Source organism: Trichoderma atroviride, chromosome 4, assembly GCF_020647795.1.
Source record: "Trichoderma atroviride chromosome 4, complete sequence".
NCBI classification, from domain to species: Eukaryota; Fungi; Ascomycota; class Sordariomycetes; order Hypocreales; family Hypocreaceae; genus Trichoderma; species Trichoderma atroviride.
Window position 1 is genome coordinate 1777287 of NC_089403.1, and position 20845 is coordinate 1798131.

Sequence of the window (20845 nt, forward strand, 5' to 3'; positions counted from 1 at the left end):
AAACCTCGTATTTCACAGAGCCTCTTTCACAGTCCAGCTCACCATAACCCTTCTCCATCACCACATCTCTCCCTACCTCTCACTCTCCGAAACCCTCTCCCACTCATCCTCCGTACTCGCACTCGACTGCGGCTCCAGCACCGCCCTCTGCTTCACCTCACCCCTACTCTCCAAAGGCTCAGCATCCGCCTTCACCGCAGCAGCAGCAGCAGCAGCAGCAGGCCCAGGCCCGCCGCTCTTCTTACTGCTCCTCGTCGTCCGCCTCGCAACTTTGCCCTCCACCTCGGTATCGCTCGACCCGGACCCATCGCCCTGCAACTTCTTCTTCTCCTCTTCCCTCTTCTTCCGCTCCGCCTCGGCAGCCTGCGCAATCTTGAGCTCCCGCGCGAACCAGTTGATCGACCACCACAGCCCGCCGCACAGCGCCGACAGCACCACAAAGTGCACGCTGTACGTGGCGTACAGGAGCGACAGCAGGACGACCTGTAAAGCGGCAAAGCTGACGTTTGTGGCCTTGAGGATGGTGGGAGTCGGGCCGGGCGTGAAGATGCCCTCCCAGAGCTCGACGAAGAAGGATGACATGGCTGCGATGGATTCTTTTGTGTGATGGCCTCGGAAAAGGTATAGTTTGTTTGCGGGCGTCAAGAGCAGATGAAGCCCCCAGAAGTTTCTCTTATTTCGTCACTCCTTTCCCCCTCTGTATATTGAGTCGGTCGGTATCGAGTTGCGTAATTCTTCAGGTAATCTCGTCCTTCCGGTCTCTTGTCTTTGTTTTGCCGTCCGATTTGCCGCTCCAAGTCAAACGCGCAACGGCGATGCGGGGAAAAGCTTCGTCGGCTTTATTCGTCCAAAGTCAGCAAGTAGGAAAACAAGCTTTCTTTTTCAACAGCGAAAAGAAGGAAAGAATGTAACAAAAAGGCGCGCAGAAGAAAGGCTTCAAACGTCAGGTCACGTCGTTTTGTCGCTCGTAAGGTTTCGGATCTTTGGTTTCAGCCTTTTCGCTCAAGTTTCGCAGCTGATTATTAACCCTTCAAACGACGAATGCAGCCGGTGGGAAAAAAAAAGGGAGAATTAGAAAATGCGGAGGAGGGGTCAGCTTTTCTTGGTGTCACGTTTTGCACAGGCAAGGCGAGGAACAGAATATATCAGAGAAAATAAAGAAGATGCCAGCTATAGCTTCAAGAAAATGCCCAATACCATCATGCCACGTCTTTTGTTTTTTTCCGCTTTACGTGTCATCCATTTCCTTTCCCTTGGCTAAACAGGCAAACAACGAAAAAGAGCGTCTCGCTGTCGCCTATCCAAAGCTCCAGCTCTAGCTCCAGCTCCAATATGTCGGCACCGCCAAACATGAGGGGCAGCTTCTTTTTTTACGGGACCCGCGTTTAGCCTGCGACAGAAATCCGTATTTTGCATGTCCTCTTTCTTTCTTTTCTAGCCTTTTATTTTTTAATGTTAATAATCACCTGCTCATCTGTTTACATAAATTGTGCTGTTTCTGAGCTGGCTAAATGCCAAAGAACAGGCATCAATGGGAATAAAGACAGAGAGAAGAGATGGAAAACTGGCATGGGCATGATGACGTAGCCAAGCAGCGTGGAAATTGAGGCTGAAGCGGAAAACATTTTGAGTCATAAGGACAGATGTCATGACATGACGAGAAAAGGGCGCGTGTAATTACGTCTTCTGCAATTTCGGTTCACGCAGCCGTGCACTTAGAGCTGGTTACATGATCTTCCTAGACTGCCTACTCACTGTGTTGCATAAATCGCAATAGACAAGCAGGCTAGGCAGCGAAATGACAAGACTGCTGCTAGTTCCGAGCATCGTGCATGCAGCCTATCTCATCCCCTATCGAGCATTTAGTGCCCTATCCTTTTGTATTATAGATTCGTCGGTTGGTTGGTGTACAAGCAGTATAGGTATTGGGTGCAACGTTTCAGGAATGCATGAATACCCTGTAGCAAAACAAGAACTACAAGAGCAAAAGAAAAGGAACACAAAGAGCAAAAAGTCGTCTCACGGAAAGATGCCGCAAAAAGAGATGCCCATTATTAGAGTTGAACTAGTCCTCGTTATATTAAAGATGTACTAGCGACACGGAAACAGTAAAAAGAGATGCCTACTATTACAGTTGAACTGATCACCTTGTCATGTCAGAAGTACCAGTAACGCGGCAAATAACTAAAAAAATGTAAAAAACAATGCCCACTATCAGAGTCGAACTGATCACCTTGTCATGTCAAAGAAGTACTAGTGACACGCTATACCGCTTAGCCAAGCGGGCTTTGATGTCCCAGAGCCAAATATAATATTATATAAAGCCAATCGGCTTTGCTGAAAGGAACATTTCCGACATTAGAGATCACGAGAGCGGGCAAGAAACATGTCATGGCCGACTTTTATCGAGCTCCATAAACTCTGTTCTTTTTCTCATCGTTTCTATACCGCTTAGCTAAGCGGGCAGGTTCCATGGCGGCATCTCCCGCCAATATGGTACTTGAACACTCTGCCATGCCTGTTCAACTGGAGGTATTATCATGCTGTCATCATCCATACCTTGCCAACAACACCCAGATAATATCTCTCCGAAACCATGCAGCAGTAGCAGCAGTAGCACCAGCACCAGCTGCACCAGCATCAGGGTAATGCAGCACCACCGCTCTTTAAGGCAGCTACTCCAAGGCAGACAAGCCAAACAAATCCCTTTCCAATGTTGGATGCCTAAACTAAAGAACCCCGGCCTCAACTTCGCCTCGCTTTCTTGCAGCCACGAACTGAATATGGCCTAAGGCAAAAGGAAAAAAAAAGCAAACAAACAAAAAGGCCTCCTTTTCTCGTCATAAATCAACCACTAGTGCTGCTGCTGCTAGTGGCTATTGCGACCTTACTACTTTTCGTAGTGTATGCATGCCTACCTACAGTATACAGTTAGTGGTTGTAGTACTCGGTATGCATCATATAAATCAAATGTCTGCTTACTATGTCGCATTCGCTCTCCGCTTTTCGAAACCCGAGAACAGAGGGAAAAAAAAAAAGGTGAATGCAAGAAGCCGGTGGCGATGAATGACAGAACCCTGTAACGCCAAAGTATTGTAGACTTGCCTATCCCTTTTCAATTACTCAATCACTCGTATTTTTTTTCATTTTCTTGATTTTTTTCAGTCTTTTTGCTTCTTCAACTCGCTGACAAAACACAATTGAAACTGCAACGTAAACTATCCTCAGCTTCGGCTATCAGCGATTGTGTCACCCAAAGCAATAGCCGAGCTTCGGCAACATGGAACAAACGACTGTGCAAAAAGAAACAAGAGACTTACAGACAGAGTAAGATAGAGACAAGAGTAATACAGCCTGACCAATGAGAACCCCCAAAACAACTTCTCAACGTGTAATAGGTCGTGGTAGCATTACCATTACCACTGCTACTACCACTTCGCTAGACCCTGTGAGAGCTTCCCCGCTAATTCCTTTCCGCTCTAAAGAGGGTCCCAGTCTTATCTAATACCGCTACTGTGCCTCGTCTCGATTGCCTCCTTCATACAAAAGTGTCGGGTTTCCATCTCCAAGGCTATCAGTCTATGACAAATGGGACCGTCCGACGGGTCGAATCAATGCGCCTCACCTTTTCCCAAGAGCGGCCTGGCTGGGGCCCTGCATGAGCTGCTGTGCCGTACCTGTAGTAACAGTACCTATACTATGGCGTAAAAAGCAAACAAAACGAGAAATCTCATTGCTTGCTTGTGCATTCGGCCCTTTCCTCAGCAAATTCGGCCGTCCGAGTCACAGGCTGTTATCTTGTTCCAGCTGCACTTGTTGTCCTCCTCGCCCTCTGTTGTTTCCCTTCCGTCTCCAGAAAGCTCGGACGCGACGCAGCCTCATACCCGCCTGTGTCCAAGTACGTCGTCGTTTCGTAATCGCTGCCCTCATTTCCCAGGCTCCAAGACCGAGAGTGTGAGTCTTTGGATTCGGCCATTTCCTCTTTGGGACGCACACGAAAACGAAGCAAAGAAGCTTTGTGCCACCCCGAGAGGCATACCGCGTAGCTGCATATAAGCTTAACAGCTTTGGGGCGGCTCATTCTGGGGCCTTTGCTCATGCATCAATCTAGATGGTATTCATGTAGCCGTGCTTGCCGCCTAGTCCTCGCGCCAAGGGTTATGGCGATATTTGCACGCCCCCTGCTTCCTGGATCCCCGAAGGCCCTGTCTCCCCTGTCTCAGACCTTTCCTCTGCTCGTATATACTGTACTTGTACCTACCACTTGCAGTACAGAGGACGGTACCAGTAAGCTGCAGCCGTCTCTTCTTCCACAAATTCGTACTCATTCTGCGCGGTAAGCACTTCTGAAAACTCGCAGATGGTCAGTGTGCCTCTGTACGAACAAACAGATAGCAATGGCCACCGCCGCTTGCGTAAAATGTAACTTCGCCGTCACACGCGTCTCTCACTTCAGCCCGATTCACTCTTAATTGTGTGCTGCAGGGGGGGCGCCAGCTCCATCATTGACTCCATCATTGAGTCTCCAGCTTTGAGAGGAGACTGCTTGCACCTCACAGTTGTCAACAAAACTATTGCGGGTAGTATAGTAGTCCGCATAGATACGTACTATTACCATTAGTGGTAGTAATGCGTACTTTGTCCTTTTGTCCGCTTTCCCCACATGTCGAAGAGAAAAAAGGAAAATGAAGAGACAAGAAGTTAAAGACGAGAAAGTATACGAGAAAGCTTGAGCCAACGCCAGCCGTGAGAAAAGAGGAATCCGATATTCTTCGGCATTGGTTGCAAAACGACAACACTTTGGTCCCTATGGCATCATAACGGCACGGTTTAAAACCAAAATCTTAGGTTTTCTTTCTTGACACTATTCTCATATCCCAAGTACTCTCGTTTCTTCTTTCTTCTTCCCTTTTTTGGTGCTCCGTACCTGGATGATGAATCCCTAGGACGTTGCAGGCTTGAGTTTGTACAATAAGTGGTGTACTTGATCTAGTAAAGGCATGACGTGAGTGTTCCAAATGGTTGAGCGGTTGTCAGCTATCCTGCAAATGCCATTGGTATACTATTTTGAAATATGATCTGCGGTTTTAGATTTGACCAAAATCCTTTCCCGTTATCAGCCTATAGTCATTGAGGCGAAGAGGCAAGCGCAGGAGACGCTTAGAGTGTTAGCATGCAAGGCGAAGCGGTGCTCCATGCGGCGGTGCGTTTATGTATGCTCCTACTCCATACATGCATAAGTAATAGCGAGCTGGGGCCAAGATTGGAAAGGCTGTGAACTCCTGGAGACTTTGGTGTATGGCATCTTTGGAACCAAGGTATAGCTGTACCTATTACTAGTACTAGCAGTAGGATTGCTTGTCAGCCCCGGGTTAGCTTTTCACCTCCAGTGCATCGGTCCCAGGCAGACGCCGGGAATGATACCCGCCCCAAGGAGAAGGTGGGAGGGGGGGGGGGGGCTGTTGGCGGTTACCCATCCAGTCATCTGGATAGAGGCGGCTGCTTTGTTATGCGCTGGCACTCGAACCAGCTAAAAAGAAAAACAAGGTATATCAGCAGCAGCACCCCAGGCCATCCAGTCTTTAGCTCAAAGGAAAGCTCCTGACTAGTCATTCTGTCCAACATCAAACTCTTATTGGCCGTCGTCCTATCAGTGTCCAATCGCATCAAGACTCTTGCGCCAGGCTATGGTCGACGTTTTGTCCGTGTGTATAGGTTCCAAGTCTGACAGCCATGCACAATCTCCAGAGACCCGGTTGCCGTGTCCCCCCGCCCTGCTTCGGCCCCGAGTATCTCATGTCATGTTATCTTGCACTTTAGGAGGGGGGCACATTGTTTTTTTTGGCCCACAGATGCTACTTCTTCCTTCCATTTCCCTTCTTCCTCCATGATTTCCAAATCAAAGGAGTGGGCAGACGCGGGGGCAGATACCCAATCTAGCGGCAGTAAGATCTGTGTTTCGAGCTCCAACAAGTGGTACGAGCTGAAGCTTGAGTTGCTCTGACCCAATATGTAGTACTGCTACCACTTGCTAGCGGTTGGCTAGTAGCGGTAGTTCTGGATGCTGCATATACAAGTATATACAGCAGACTGGTTACTTTGCTTGGTGTCAATGCTTGCATTGCTATCAACGCCCCCCCTTTCGGAGAAATGGTTGAAAGGAAAAACGGATAGACGAGTCCCAGGGCCATACAAACGACAAGGCTGAGAGAAACTTTGCACGATTGTGGTATAGTAAAGGGTGGCTCACCGTCCCACTGAAATTCTGAGTTCGCTAATTCCGTTAGTTTATGCCAACTTTTTACCTTGAGGGCCACTCAGTAGGAGGATAGCATCATAGAACCTATAAAACATTATTGATTCAGCGTTGAAAATGGAAGATGAATTAGATTCGATGAACGAGTCCCTTGGCTGGGCGTGTCTCAATCCTCTGTAAAGGGCTGTGCATGTATGTCAGCCGAAGACCAAGACTTCGGGAACCAGGCTAGAATCCCCAAAATCTCCGCCAGCAAAAAGCAGCCTGCCGCCACTTTGAGCGGAGAATTGCATATGCTGGTATTCGCCGTCGAGATGCTCTGTCTAGAGTGGGTGTGCCTTGCAACTATGCATTACCCTGCTAGGATTACCAATCGTTTCTCTTCTCTATTCTTCCTGCCGTGTCTCGTCACTCGCTAGCCCATGGGTCGAATGAAATGAAGCGAGAAATAATGATGACGCCTGTATGGTCAGAGTTACGACGAATTCCGTAAACCCGCCAACAGCCAGGAGCGCTCTCGCCAACCCTTACCTTGCTTTGCCTTGCCACAGTCTTGTCTTCTTTCAAAGTGCTAACTTATTCGGTATCCAAATGTACCCTTTTCGTCGACCTGCAGAAAGCAGTCATGCTGTGGCAAGCGACAGCCGACTTGTCTTTCCTCCCCTCCATGACAAGGATGGAAGCCGGGCCAGGGTATGGCGAGTCCACGAGATGATGTTGCATGTGGCACGTTTCTCAAAAAAAGTAAACGAGGGTGAGGGAGTGGTAGTGCTACAAGCAAATATGCGTATACCACCACTATACTTGTGCGTACTTGCGCAGAGGAGACAGGGCGTGTGCTGAGACATTTGCCCGAACCAGGGTCCCCCTAGTCGTCGATCAGAGTTGATAACCACACTGGGGCTGCCCCATCTCGAGGTGGATTTCGCATGTCCCCCTTGACCCAGCTCCTCACACGAGTAACCGATACAGGTAAAGTTGGAGAAGTACCGCCTGACCTAATAGACATGTACGTTTCTCTGCGGGTCAAATTAGCTGTGGATCTTGTCGTCAAAAGCATTTCTGCTGTAACGGGTTGTTGGTCGTCTCAGCGCATATGGTAACCTGTCAAAATGGGGGTCTTTTTTTTTATTGGCTTTGGATCTAGCTCTGATGCTGCGGTCATTGGCCGAGGAAAATGTCGCAAGAGCGTCTAGCCTTCTGCCTGTCGACACTAAACCTGCAGCCAGCATGTGAATTGTGTCCCTTTCACTCCCAATGACAGGATGGAATTGAATGATTTTCATCATGCAGCAGTTGTTGCCATGAATAGATGAAAGCCTCATGCTTACCAGTAAACCTGTTTCAGATAAAAAAAAAAAAAAAAAAAAAGCTCCGGCTTTGAGTCTTCATAACTGTGACCGTATCGGAGAGCCGCGGACACGTATAACCTAACTCTCGGGACCGAAAAACGTGGTTTTCGATGAACCCCACACCATACTTGTCAGAATGAAACACAGTGCCAGCGATTTCCCTGTGAGCGTGCATGGGATAAGCCGTCGCGCAGAGGCCAAGTGGAAGCCGAGATGACAGGGAAGAAGCAAAGAAAGAGATGTTCGAGACGAATGTAACCCCAAAATATGTGCATGGTTCGACGCTGGATCAGCGCCTTGGGTCAACAGAGCTATGTAATACAGCGTATCTACGGAGTGCCACCAACAGCATACCCCGTAGCAAAGCGGGCCTGCTAGCAGCGACACAAGAGACTGGAATCGTACTAGACAGGAGCCAAGTGACGCCAGCCGGACCTCTCCGCGATGAGTGATGGAGGCTGAGCCTGGTATAATGGGTTGTTGTTTATGCTTGTGGATCTAAGTTGCAAGCCCCTCAAGCGCAGCCAAAAGCATTCTGCGTTTGTTAAATTGTCTCAAGCGTGGAAAGCAAGGAGGAAAGCCCCAGTCAACTATAACGGGCTTGGCTGTGCTGGCAAAGAGTGGGCATTGGAAGCTGCTGATTGGCTCTGTTGTTGTTTGTTTTGAAAGTGTTTGTGGTTTGGACAAGAGTGCTCGTAAGATGCATGAATCCTTCACCCTGTAAGTAATATTCGAAGTCAGAGTTGACGCTGTCATGAGCCAGGATGGGCGCAACCATGGGCCAGCAAAGCAAATATTATCGCCCTGCGAGGTGATCTTCAAGCCAATATTGACTCTGTCGTGAGCCAGGATGAACCAATTCATCGCCCAACAGCAAATGTGACAACTGAATTGATGGCTTGATGCCGGCAAGAGGAGCAGGCCGGCCGCTTCGCGTTAAGTCGATGTAGTAGGTAGTATTTGATGTTGGCCTGGGAGTTTCAACAGTGATGGCAGAAAGGGTTCCGCCAAGTCTGGATATGACGTTGCGTCATGTAAAAGAATAGACCACGGTGGTCTCTTTGCCACATTGAGTTTCGTCAGGGTGCGTTAGCTGAACCAGAAGATTATCTGTACAACGCCTTGAGTGCACGGCGTCAAGTATGCGTATTGGTATGACGACGTGCTGTCTTGCGCTCTAAACAAGCTGTTCTTTACGAGGCGTTTTTCTTGTGCCGATGCACATCACATCTGGCTCTAATGCATACCTTGGACTAAGCCCTGTGAATGGACCAAGCCCTTTAATCGTCAAGCAGTGGCCTTTGGAAATTGACGAATCCATCTTGATCTTGCTTACTCTTGTCGTCATTTAGCGCCGGCACCTGGTGTGGCGCTGGGTCGTGAACTGCTCGAGACAGACATGATTGTGCGGGTAGGCGAGATGAAAGCCCCAGGACAACCGGGATGGGTTGATAATATCACAAGTAACAGTAGTTGTAGTACCACTAGCAGTACACTGTAGCAGATGCTAGCATGCGACAAGCATCAATCAGTTGGGAGGGGCGGCGAGAAGAAACGGGACTGGTGCTGAAGTCCCCAGCTCCGGCTCCCAGGAGGGCCAGAAGGGGGAAACCTGTCTCTGGATAGCGAAAAAAGGGGGGGCCATCCGATGTGACGATGTCATCTTCCGATTGGGGGCCACGCGCAAAAGCCAGTCATCCGCTTGGAACCGTTGATCAGAGGGCTATGTATGTATGTATGGCTCTGGCGCGGCCGGCCAACGATCTTTTGTCGTCTGCTCGGGTCCAATCTAGGGCGGGGAGCACGTTGGCGAGCTGCGTATCGCCTCGATTGGGTTGAATAGACGCCGACTCTAGGCTTGCCCCGACGCAGGGCTGACGGTGGCCGTGGCAGTGTGGTGCGACTGCCAGCAATCCTTCTCGATCGCGGCGTGTGATTGGCACTGGACCTGCACCAGGAGGCAGAGCTGAACACACTTGAAGTGGCCTTGTGCCTCGAATCGGCGGCTGCGTTCGCCGATGGGCCTACAGATGGGGTTAGCAAACTCGGACGGATACTGTACTGTAGTAGCACGAGATGGGGAATTTTTAGAAGGGCAGAGTTCGCAGAGGAGGGAGGGGTCCCGGCAAAGTGGCGCTGGTCCGTTTCGAGTAGATGGATCGTAAAATGGACCAATGGCAGTAGCCGCTGCGAGCGAAAGGCGAGTAGCGAGAATCGTCATGGGGGGGGCAATCAGATAAAAAGGGCAGCAAAAAAGGTAAAAATAAAAATAAAACAGCGGGAGGTTGGCCTGTGGTGTTTTGCTTTTTTTTGGGTGACAGCGACGGTGACATTGCATCTCGCCTGGCCAAGACGCAGGCAAGGACGGATCGACCATTGAGGCAAGTACAGATGGAACTGGCACAGCGCTCCAGACTGCCCAAAGCGGAAGGAATACGTATCTCGGGCCCTTAGAGCTGGCGACCTCTTTGGGCATCCTCCGAGCCCACATGTTCCGGGAGTCGTCCCGTTTCTTTGGCTCATCAAGATAAGTGTCCGATACCAAGGGGTGGCGACCAGGCTGCATCGCGTCTGTTGGCGGGTTGTGCGCTTGCGAGCCGGGACGTGCTATTGGCTTGGGTACGACGATGTTCCAAAGGGCGAATTGCCAGGTATCGTCTGCTGGAGCTGAAGCGCGTGTTGACTAAGCCTCTTCATTGGCTGGTATACGAGGTGCGAACTGTCCTCAATAGGCAGTGTTTGCTATCAGAGCATAGGAAGGTATAGGCATTCCGGAGCGCGTAGATATTACCGCTATAGGGCGATTTTGCAATCGCCATGCCTGAAGAATAGGTAGGTAATACTTGGCGAGATCGAAAAGGCAATTCGTCAAGCCAAAGCAGGGTTGTATTCCCACGGCGCAAAGCCGACTTGCGCAGGCATCTTGACAACGCCACGCTTGTCTCACTCTGTCGCGCAGCCAAGGGCTCCATGGAGCAGTGTGCAGCGCTATACTGTACAGTAGCCTGCTTCTTCTCTGTTCTGCGTCCTGTCTCTCTTGACTCGACGCTCGGGCCGTCAAAAGTGCCCAGGTGTCTTGCCTATTTTCTGTCTCTTCGATTTCGGCAGGATCAGGCCTATGGATAGTGGCTGTTTCTAGAAGCGGTGCGTCCCGAAGCCCATCGCTTCCGTAACACCAAAGCGTGCAAGTGGGCGCAGCGACAAGTGAGACATGCCTTGCGATCCTCACGCATTACTGCACATGTACATACAAAAGCGCAGATGGCACAGGACAGGTCCCAGAGCCCACCTCGACTACGCCGCATCAGCGGGCTGTCGAGCTACCTCAGGAACCTGCTATGCCTTGACGCAGTTAGTTGAGTCGACCGCATGCTGTGATCAAGACTATCGCGAGCTCGGCTAGCGCCCTAGCTCTCTTTTCCCCACCCTTAGCCTCGCAGTGGATGGATATATACGAAGTACGAGCAGCCAAGTCGCCATCAGCACATGTACTAACTCTACTGTACAGCACGGTACTGTACTCAACCAACGCTCTGTGAGTGGTGAATCCCTGCCCCTGCGTCTCGTCTGACCCTTACAATCTGTATAGGCCTGCCGGGCACCTCCCGCGGCGAGTAGCGCTGGAAGCCCACTCTCACCTATCGTCAAGTATAGATGAACCAACATGGAGTTGCATCACCGGATTCCAGACTTTGGCATGTCCCCAATCTTGCCAATCTCCCCGTCAGCGCGGCTGAGTCTGCAGTGTGCCAACAACTCGCATCGCTCTTTTCAACGACTATCGCCGACCCGATACACAGCATGAATGGACAGACTCACCAGCAACAGCTCAAGAGTTGCCAATCGGTGCCGAAAGGCGGGACCGTAGGTATGCAATGTTCATCCGGCTTACAGTACTTGTACGCAATACGGAGCACAGATATGGTCCAATTCCACTTGCAACACCCCCCCAATTGATCCAAGTGATCTGCCGATCCTGACTCAGGGTGAGATATACTCCGTATGTGCTCCATATCCCTGAGCCTTGGTATCCATGGGTTCGCCAGTGACTGTGCACAGTCAGGTTATTATAGAAGTGGCGCATCATAGATGGCCGCGATTAATAGGATAGATCCGCAGGTCAACCAGAGGCGTGGGTGCTATTGCCTGGAACCTGCATTCTGCGCCCCCGCTGGATAATGTCTCCGGCATCTTGTTTTCTTCGTAGCGGGAATCGCCGTGTGAACAACCAACTGTGTATACTTGTACGTGTGCCAAGTATTGGTTCTGAGCTGCAGCTGAACATCTCTGTATGCGGTGCACTTCCCCTCGCGTGCTGTGCCTCCATACAGCCTTGCGCGAACTGCTTGCATGTACGCAGCGCTGCATGAAGATGCAGAGGCAGAGTGAAACAGTACCTACATCTGCACAGCAATATAGAGCGCACATGCCAACAGGCAATTACAGTGCATGTAGTGTACGAAAGTAGTGCAGCGGCTATTGCCATGGCCCCCATCAGCGAGCATCGCCGTACAGTGCAGTGTGGACGGCATCACGGCTGTGCCAGAGTCGATGCGCTGCTGCTTGCTCGGGCTCCATACATGCATTCGGGTCCGCCTGGCCTATCGCTCATGCAGCAAACAGGCGGCGACCGGGATTTGCGCGTACATTCGGATTGCGCAGAGCGGACTTGCGACCCCGTGAATGAGTGGTAGCCAGGCTGCAGGCCCTCTGAACAAGCACCGGTAGGGCTCGAGGTCCATGCCCTCCCCCAACTCCAGCCTCCCCAACTTGCAGCTCCAACTGACTCCAGCTCAAACTCCGCGCCTTTGAGTCACAGCCCGCCGACTTGACTGTTTGTGTGCCCCGGTCGATGCGAGCAATACGCTGCTGGGATGTCGGAACAGCGGACAGGCCACATGCCGACGTCTCGAGCTAGAGGCTCTGGTACTTAATAATGCTGCCAGACTCGATCCGGCCCCAATTCTCACAGCGCCCAAGTCCGAAAGCAAAGCCTATGTAGCGCTGTGCGACGCGCCTATCCCAGGCCTCGCACAGGCACCAAGAAGCCGTTCCAATCAGGCACCGCGCAGGCAGCCGGTAGGGCAGGCCTTGAAAGCCTAGCACTAAAGATGCCACAACGGCGCCGCCAAGCCAAGCCGTCAGCGCCCACCACCCATTTTCTTCATCACCAAAACCAACATCCACAATGCAGATGAGCTGGACCCCACGCCAGCTAGCCGTCTACAGACGGGCCAAGGCCAAGGCTCGGCGCCTACAGCCACTCCCTGCCCACGCCTCTCATCTGCAATCTAGCCGGGCTAGGCAATGCGATATCTGCATAGCTGCATATCGCGCCGCGCTTGCTGCATACAGGCGTGTATCGACTGCGGTATGGAGGTCCCCAAGTACCGCCCCGCTACTTTGCATACATACACAAGTACTGTATGGCCTCAGGCGAAGAACTGCACGCCCACGCCCATCCCATGTCCCATGTCCATCCCACCCATGCCATTTCTTTCTGGCCTCACTCCCTCCTGCACTCCCCCCATCGTCCCTACACGCAAAGTCGTACCTTGCGTTCTGTTGACATCCCGGCAGCAGCACGCCTTGGACTAGTTCGCTCAGCCATCAAGACGTACCTTGAATCTTGTCCGTCTGGATGGGTGGCAGGACCCCCTTCGTCATGCAAAGGGCCAACTGGGGACCGGCCATATCTCCACCTTCTCGTGCTGTGCTGCCGCTATGGCGCTTCGTTCATATAAGCCGTCCTCGGGACCTTGCTAGAACAACCACTGCGAGCCTCAGATCGTTTCTTCCAAAGATAGACTTCTTATTCGAGCCATCCTTAAAACCAGAGACGCAGAGCTATAAGGAAGGCATCTGCTCCCTATTTTCGTCTTGTTCTCGAGCATTTCAACCCCCAAGACCGTCTTCTGCTTCGGCTATTCGCTTCTCATTACTTGCTGTCTATGCCACCTCTTTTGTTACTGTATGAGAAGCCCCCTCTCAAGACAAGTCTCTGTCGCTTATAAGGCGCCTCCCCCGTCTCTTCTTCTCTCCCACTTGACCGATTTGCTCACAATCGGCAAGGTCAGCAACTGAGTAAAACGTCTGTCTTCGGAGCCTTCTCCAATTCTGAGTGGGAGTCATCATATTCTCTCGTGCTTCCCACCCTCATTCCGCGTGTCACTCACAGCCTACGCCACCGCAGCCTGCTGCTTATGTGAACACACCCAAAGCGTCTTCAGCCTTACTCTGTCTCACTTGAGTCCTGGCTTTATAAAACTGGGCCAATTCTCAGCTCGTCCTCCTTTTTCTCTCCTACCCACTTTCCAACCTTCTTCTTGTTTATTTGAGCAAGAAGATCCCCTCCATAGCTCTCTTGGCCTCAGACTTGGACCATTATTATCTTATCTGCAAGCATGAGGTAGAATATTCATTACATTTCTTCTTTATTGGGACTGAAACTGATCGAGTTTCTCAGTGCCGTTGCCATTCAGTTTGACCCGAGCTTCAGCATGGGATCTAGGTCTCAATTTCCTTGGCAAGGTAAGATAGCTACAAGTGTTGGGCAATGCAGTCGAGAACACGCTCACTAACTTCCTCTCCCTCTTGCAGGAATGTTTGAATCTAGCAACTCTGTACCCGCTATGATGACACAAGATTACTCGCCGATTCTCCCTCCTGTATCTGAGTCCAGCGTCTCTCCTCAGAGTCTACCAAAGATGCTTCCCCCCTAGCCCATCCAGGAGCATCCTCACCCCAGAGCAACGAGAATTGAAAAAGCAGCGAGACAGAGCTCGAAGGGGTGAGAGAATCACCACGCGAATCAGAGCCGGCAGCAGCAGCAGCAGCTCATATATGGGCTCACCACCAATGACAATGTCGGATGCTACCAGTCCCATGTCTCTTCCTGTTTACACAACGGCTCCCCAGCCCATCTCCCTTTTGAGCGAGTCTGCTCCCTCAATTCACGAGCCATCGTATCTCCCTCCTTTCAGCCCGCATCTGCAAGAGCCGGCATACGCTCCTTCATACCAGCAGCCACTGTAAGTAGTAATCTGCAAAGAAGATCGCACTAGTTCTCTCTCTCTCTCTCTCTCTCTCTCTCTCTCTCTCTCTCTCTCTCTCTCTCTCTCTCTCTCTCTCTCTCTCATTACAGTTGCTGACATTTGACGCTAAACAGGCAATCAAACTACCCCATGTCAATGGATTACCCAGCCAACTACCCTTCATCAAGCCCTTACAGGTATGTCCCAGCACTGATAGCAATTCACCTCGCGTGGAAGTTGATCTTCTAACATGGGCATGATAGCCTCTCTCACTCATCCATTCAATCTGCGGGTCACGACAGCGGTATGATGTACCGTATGCCCGCCTTACAAGGAGGTGGCAGCAACGGCAGCAACGGCAGCTCTACCAGCCAAGACAGCTCAGGCCACGTCCGCGTGGTGCAGAACCGCCCAAAGCCCCGTTGCTGGGAGCACGGCTGCAACGGCAGGCAGTTTTCGACCTTTAGCAACCTCCTCCGACACCAGCGAGAAAAGTCTGGCCAAGCAGCCAAGGCCACTTGCCCCAACTGCGGCGCCGAATTCACAAGAACTACGGCGCGAAACGGCCATCTTCTACACGACAAGTGCAAGCAGCGACGAAACACTTAGAGATCTTTTATTACAATAAAGCTTTGCATCGAATCCGGGATTTCATTCGCTATAACCTACGATGAGGGTTAAGCGACGCAAAGTCGCTTCCCGTATTGAGAAGCTGCCATTTCATCCTAGACGAGTGGACGTTTCTGGTGTCGCGGCGATGATTTCGCGGGACATATCGTTGGTGATGGGGCCTCTCGACTGCGAATCCCCCCAATTTATGCTTTATATTTTCCTAATTCTTCTTTCAACTTTCGGATTGCGGCTTTGTATAATATTACTTATTCCCCCCCCAATCAATTGTCGGGTATATCTTCAGGTGTTTACATGGATGGATTATGAATTACGGGTCAAAGTGTCTGGCAAACGGCGAGAGACCTTGGGGAAATGATACCCAGGGTGTCTAAGAAATGGGAACCATTTTTTTTAGAGCACGCAAACTAGAGGGATATAGACGGGAAGGATCTGTCCGCACCGTTGCGAAGGAATTTGACTTTTTTTGCGGATGCTATTTTCGTTTTGTTTATTTCTTATTGTATTTGACAACTACTTCTATTCAATCACTCATGACCCTTATGGGACAGCGAATACGATGACATGATGGCATTGCTGAGCTAAGCGAAAGTTTTCCCTGTATTTGTATTGAATGTGTGTTTGCTTGTCCATCTATGTAATAGTAGTCGCCTCTTCCTGGATGCCAATAGTACATAACGAACTTGGACTCCAGAACAACGTTGCAATTTGATTTGGAAACAAGAGTCTGCATGAACTACCTACCTACCTGTATACAGCCTGTAATACGCAACACAAGGTACCTACCTACCTAATGGACCCTAGTTTCCTCTTCATGTAAGAAACTGAGAAAAAAAAAGGAAAGAAAAAAGATGAAAGAAAAGCACCGGACATTATCCCTTATCTCCCAATGCAATCTGGAACCCCATATGCCGCATAACCCATGCGCTTGCAGTCGCGATTTCCTCACTATTATTAAGTCCGAAGCTCGCCCTCGCGCTATATTTGCGCTAGGGTCTAGGACAGCAGAGGCTTTTGTACCTTGTACCTTGGTAGTCCTAGCATTCGTAGGGCTTTCTCGGGTACGGTAAGCGCATGCCGCTCTTACGCCCCAACTAACAAGCAGAACTAACGCGTGAAACAGGTTCGAGAATGTCTTGGCTTAAATTGGGAACCCATTCGGAGGCGAAAATCGCTACCAAGACGGTGCTTTAATTAGGGACTATACCTAGGCCAGGTAGTGAGTTACCAGCGGAGTTGATGTGGATGGGATGGCGGGTATAGGATAGAAGGAATACTACGTTCCGAAACATAACAAAGAGGAAAAGGAGAGAGATGCAGCCAAGAGGGAAAAGAGATAGCCACGTGCTGTAATTTGATATTTTTATTATTTGCTACCGCGAACTTTATGCTCTCGGCATGGATGCGTCGTTTAGTTACAGTAGGCTGCTTGGAAAAGGGCGGAACGGGACCCATGCCCAAGGTACCTGAAAGGGCCTTAGTCCAGGCTAGGGGCGCCTCAGTGGTACCCCAATGATGCCATTATACCTGTGGCTGGCGCCGGCGCGCAGCTTAAAAGCACGTACCCGCCTACCACGGGCATGGGGATGGGGACGGACGGGAGCGAGAGCCCTGGGTGGTGTGGGTACCTCTTGGCTGGGTCAAGAATGATCGGGTGTCGTCCAGTGGCACAGTTATACGATAGGGCCAGTGATCGACAGCCATCCGACAGGCTAGAGCGCCCACAGGGCAGACTCTCGGGTTTAGCTCTGCAGACGCGACATAGCCTCGTTGTGAATAGGCGGTCTTGGGTCTTGTAAGTGAAATTGCAGCCCTGCCCCTTTGCTAAATAAAGAAAACAGAGCTCATCCATCGCGAAGATGCACAGTCAGGAGAGATGTCAGAGACATCACTAGTCCGTATGTTGGTAAGAGATGGTTGATCAAGTGCTGGCGTTTCGCGGACAATGCTTCAAGGTTGCCAACCTGGCTCAACCCAAGATTTCCACCATGTATAGTGGTGGCGCACGGCACTTGCTTGAGCGCTCAGGCACTTGAACGCTATTTCAAGATGATGGGATCCGAGTTAGCAGGGAGCGGTACCTAGTTGTCGTAGTTGTCTGTTAGCAATAGTCTGCTTCCTAACTTGGTAAGATAGACAAGACACAACCTGGCAAAAGGGGAAGACTTCCTCAACCCCCATCACAAGACGGTCAACACTGATAGTGCATTGCATGCGACGGCGGGACATGAAACGTCCTAGCAGTTGAACGAGGCAACTCAAGCAATCAAGGTAGTTTCGGTGCGCACCATGCACTTGATACAGGGCATCAAAGAGGACATTTGTAATGCTCCTCGTATACTATCTGTCTAGTACGGAGAATGTCTGTGCGTTCTGTGATTTGCTTTTTGGACAGGGGGCCATGACCATGTCCAAGCCGATGATTTCCCTCACAAGGAAAAAAAAAAAGAAGCATAGGGACCAGGCCTTGAGATGAAAAGTATAGATGATACCTCGAATTCGACCCACCAACAGCGATGAAAGCTGGTACTGTAGGGGTGTGGCAGTGGAAATCGTACAGTAAGAATGTCAAAAACTGAAAAGCACAAGGGAAAAATGGGAGACAAGTAAGGGGGCGTGTCAACGGCAGGTGCCCGAGAAGACCGGAAGAACGACTAGCGAACATTGCTAGGGGTGGGGCGCAGAGCATGTGCTCTTAATGAAGAGCCACGCCCCTGCAGCTGCATACCTTTGGCTTGGCTAGAGGCTCTCTGGATATCGCTATATCCGCTGGAAGATTGCATAAGCGGGTGTACAAGTAGCTACTCCGCACCCGCCAGCCCTGTAGGGCTCCATTCGACACCCCTTCTTGGTGTTTTTTCTCCTCCATGGCACTGCGACAAGGGGGAATTGCCACGAGAGCAGTGGCCAGGGCAGATCGCCCATGAATTGCCAATTCCGCCGGCATACCGTACTTGTGCGGCATTCAAGATGATGCTCCGAGCATTACGAGCCGCACTACTGGGTGCTGGGGGACCATGATTGCTTCTTCACGATAGCTCATACCTACTGTACCAGGCCCAGCGAGCGGTCCAGAAAGTGGGCCAACTGACGGACTTATGCCCAGCATTCCAAATCGCTGGTTTCTTCTCCGTACGGAGTAGCAACTCAAGTTGCGCGGCTTGGTTGCTTACTTGACTAGCCCTGCACCAGATATGCCGAGACATATAGAACGAAAAGAGCGAGAGGTGATGAGAAATGGTGCCGAATGGGACCAAAAGATCGCGGCTCAGGTAGCGTCCTGCTCATCAGTCTTTGCCACACCCATGGCTCGTTGTATAGCTCCAACCTGCTTGTTTCCTTTCTTCTTGCTTTCAAACCCTCCTCCTGTCATTCTTGTTCCTCCACCACCCCTGAAAACCCCCCTCCCCTCCTTTTTTCTCTCCAAGCAAGAAAAAACATCAACAGGCATCTTTGCCAAGCTAACCACATATTACCTGGGTCTAGTGTACGAATTGCGCTCTAACCGCTCAGCAATAGCCATTCCACACAGCGATTACTCGCCCCTCTCATTGCTCTTGCAGAAGGTAGGGCTAGATGAGTCTTTTCCAAGCATATTGGGGGCCGTGTCCTCGCCAGTGGAGCACGACGTTCTGAGTGGGGTGAGACGTCGTGAGCAGAACGTGTGGCTTCACGCTAAACAAGAGGTCAGAAGCAAGCTTGGGAGGCAGCCGAAGTGCCCTTTCCGAGAAAGCATTTGATTAACCTTGACCAGGGTGAGCTCGACCAGGGGCAAAAGAAACAAGCGGCACATGTACAAGTTTTGAAAATATGAGAGCAACATGCATGTACTATGGCCGGAACACCAAACGTACCGCAGCTACCTATACAAGCAAAGTACCTAGGACCTACGATTCCGAAGCGTATAGCACACCATGCTACTCGGAGACAAAAAGTGGCGAGCAGCGAACGCCAGATGAGAGTGCTTACGGAAGCGCCACTGGGGGGTCCCGCAATCAAGGCCGATAGCAAGCATCTGAACGCAACATTAAATTTCACTTTGCGTCCCGGGGGCTCGAGCTCTGTCCTAGGATACTGGACCTTTGGGTCACTCTGTTTGATGGGGGCCAGACCCCCGACAACACAACTAGATCAGGGATGCACATTCAGGCACTACGGCTGTCGCTGGCCTGTCGCGCGACTGGGGGCACTCACTCACTCGTCGGTGGCTTCAAACTGGAGCGCGAACCACGAGCCACGAGCCGCGAACCGTGAGTGAGCTACGACTACCTAGTATTAGCAATACGGCTAGTAGTAGGTACAAAGCACTCTCCGGCGTGTCCTACAAGTAGATGCTACCAATACGCACTTGCGCGAGCTCTTGCACGGAGCAGCACACTCCGTCTCATCCCTGCATTCACTGCTACACAACAGACACCAAGGGCATCGGGGCACTTTTGGGTGAAAGTACGGGACGTCCCTCCTTTCTGCCTGCCAACGATAGCTGCCTATTGCCATTACTAACCTATGCTCGTACAAGTATGCACAGCTAGCCACTGAGGCTTGGGACGGCGGTACCCACCAGCAGCCAGAAAGCTTACGACGTGCCACTCCCGGACCCGAAATCGCTGACATCTCCGGCCGAAAGTGGCCCGAGACTTGCCCCGAAAAGCGGAAGAGTAGGCATAGCTAGGTCCGGCGCTCCGAACGAGAGCGAATCTGTATTACGAATAGCCCGTGTTTCTTACACCACTAGCGTGAGGAGAAGCAGCAAGCTTACCTCGCATTTCTCGCATTGACACATACTGTACATGCTGTCACAACTCGGAGGCGCTGCGAGTATGGCAGCGATCGCAGTAAGGAAGCTCACCGGCGCCTCTTGTCTTTATCCTTTTCCCTTTTCCCGCAGTGCCGGGGTAAGCAATACGCTTCTTACTTTCATTTATTTATTTTTCTTGCCTTTCTTTCGATTTTATACCCTTTCTGGACAATGGATAGCTAGCTACTATGCAATAGGCTGGATACCTAGCCATGGTCTTGGCATTCAGCCAGCCATGGTTCAATTCTTGTCCGCCGGCTCTCGAATGCCGGGTTTCGCTGGTCGCTGTCGCTTTCTCTTGCCATCTCAACATCCATTAATCAGCTTGCAAGCATCATTCTTGCGAATGCCGTGTCTGATGTGTCATTGCGCATCTCATCTGATCTCCTTGAATGGATAGTACGCACTAGCAGGCGAGCTACAAGCGTACGCCTCCATGGGTGCAGACAAGCATCATTCACAACCAGAGGCTGAGCGGGTGGTTAAATGGTAAATTGTTGAGGGAGCAAGACAAGGGCCCTTGGCAAAACACCAGTTAACGTACCATATCAAGTTGCCAGATTCTTGATTGATTCGCCTAACTATTGAGCTATACAGCCAGCGCGGAGATGTCTTTACCTTAACCTGTACATTCCCCTTTGCACATCTCCATCCAGTTGTCAGCCCCCTTTCCTGCTGTATTGCGTACCTGTCTGTCCATTCTCATCCATGCCTCAGCATTGTGTCTCGTATACCATCGCCACTTGACCTCGTACAAAAAAGTAGGCCGACAACG

At 50.9% G+C, this 20845-nt stretch overlaps 6 protein-coding genes and 1 non-coding gene across 7 annotated transcripts; 4 read left to right on the top strand and 3 right to left on the bottom strand.

The window, feature by feature from the left end:
• Positions 1-72: 72 nt before the first annotated feature.
• On the bottom strand, positions 73-582 carry TrAtP1_007897 (uncharacterized protein; the record flags this gene model as incomplete). Its single annotated transcript, XM_014092704.2, has 1 exon — positions 73-582. One exon carries the CDS (start codon positions 580-582, stop codon positions 73-75), a length of 510 nt encoding a protein of 169 aa, XP_013948179.1.
• A 1623-nt stretch (positions 583-2205) lies between these two features.
• TrAtP1_007898 lies at positions 2206-2287 on the bottom strand. Its single transcript has one exon. It is a non-coding gene; the product is annotated as a tRNA-Thr (tRNA).
• A 7036-nt stretch (positions 2288-9323) lies between these two features.
• TrAtP1_007899 (uncharacterized protein) lies at positions 9324-10174 on the bottom strand (the record flags this gene model as incomplete). The annotated part of the gene is made up of 2 exons (XM_066113708.1): positions 9324-9632; positions 10046-10174. The coding sequence occupies 2 exons, from the start codon at positions 10172-10174 to the stop codon at positions 9324-9326; spliced, it is 438 nt and encodes a 145-aa protein (XP_065969795.1).
• Positions 10175-10869: 695 nt separating this feature from the next.
• On the top strand, positions 10870-11226 carry TrAtP1_007900 (uncharacterized protein; the record flags this gene model as incomplete). Its single annotated transcript, XM_066113709.1, has 4 exons — positions 10870-10959; positions 11012-11066; positions 11117-11143; positions 11198-11226. The coding sequence occupies 4 exons, from the start codon at positions 10870-10872 to the stop codon at positions 11224-11226; spliced, it is 201 nt and encodes a 66-aa protein (XP_065969796.1).
• A 1331-nt stretch (positions 11227-12557) lies between these two features.
• On the top strand, positions 12558-14330 carry TrAtP1_007901 (uncharacterized protein; the record flags this gene model as incomplete). Its single annotated transcript, XM_066113710.1, has 3 exons — positions 12558-13032; positions 14075-14139; positions 14209-14330. Exons 1-3 carry the CDS (start codon positions 12797-12799, stop codon positions 14328-14330), a joined length of 423 nt encoding a protein of 140 aa, XP_065969797.1. The 5' UTR covers positions 12558-12796.
• A 121-nt stretch (positions 14331-14451) lies between these two features.
• Positions 14452-15251, top strand: TrAtP1_007902 (uncharacterized protein; the record flags this gene model as incomplete). The annotated part of the gene is made up of 3 exons (XM_014092707.2): positions 14452-14639; positions 14777-14839; positions 14906-15251. 3 exons carry the CDS (start codon positions 14452-14454, stop codon positions 15249-15251), a joined length of 597 nt encoding a protein of 198 aa, XP_013948182.2.
• A 3268-nt stretch (positions 15252-18519) lies between these two features.
• TrAtP1_007903 (uncharacterized protein) lies at positions 18520-19086 on the top strand (the record flags this gene model as incomplete). The annotated part of the gene is made up of 3 exons (XM_066113711.1): positions 18520-18544; positions 18759-18958; positions 19027-19086. 3 exons carry the CDS (start codon positions 18520-18522, stop codon positions 19084-19086), a joined length of 285 nt encoding a protein of 94 aa, XP_065969798.1.
• Between the last annotated feature and the right edge of the window lie 1759 nt (positions 19087-20845).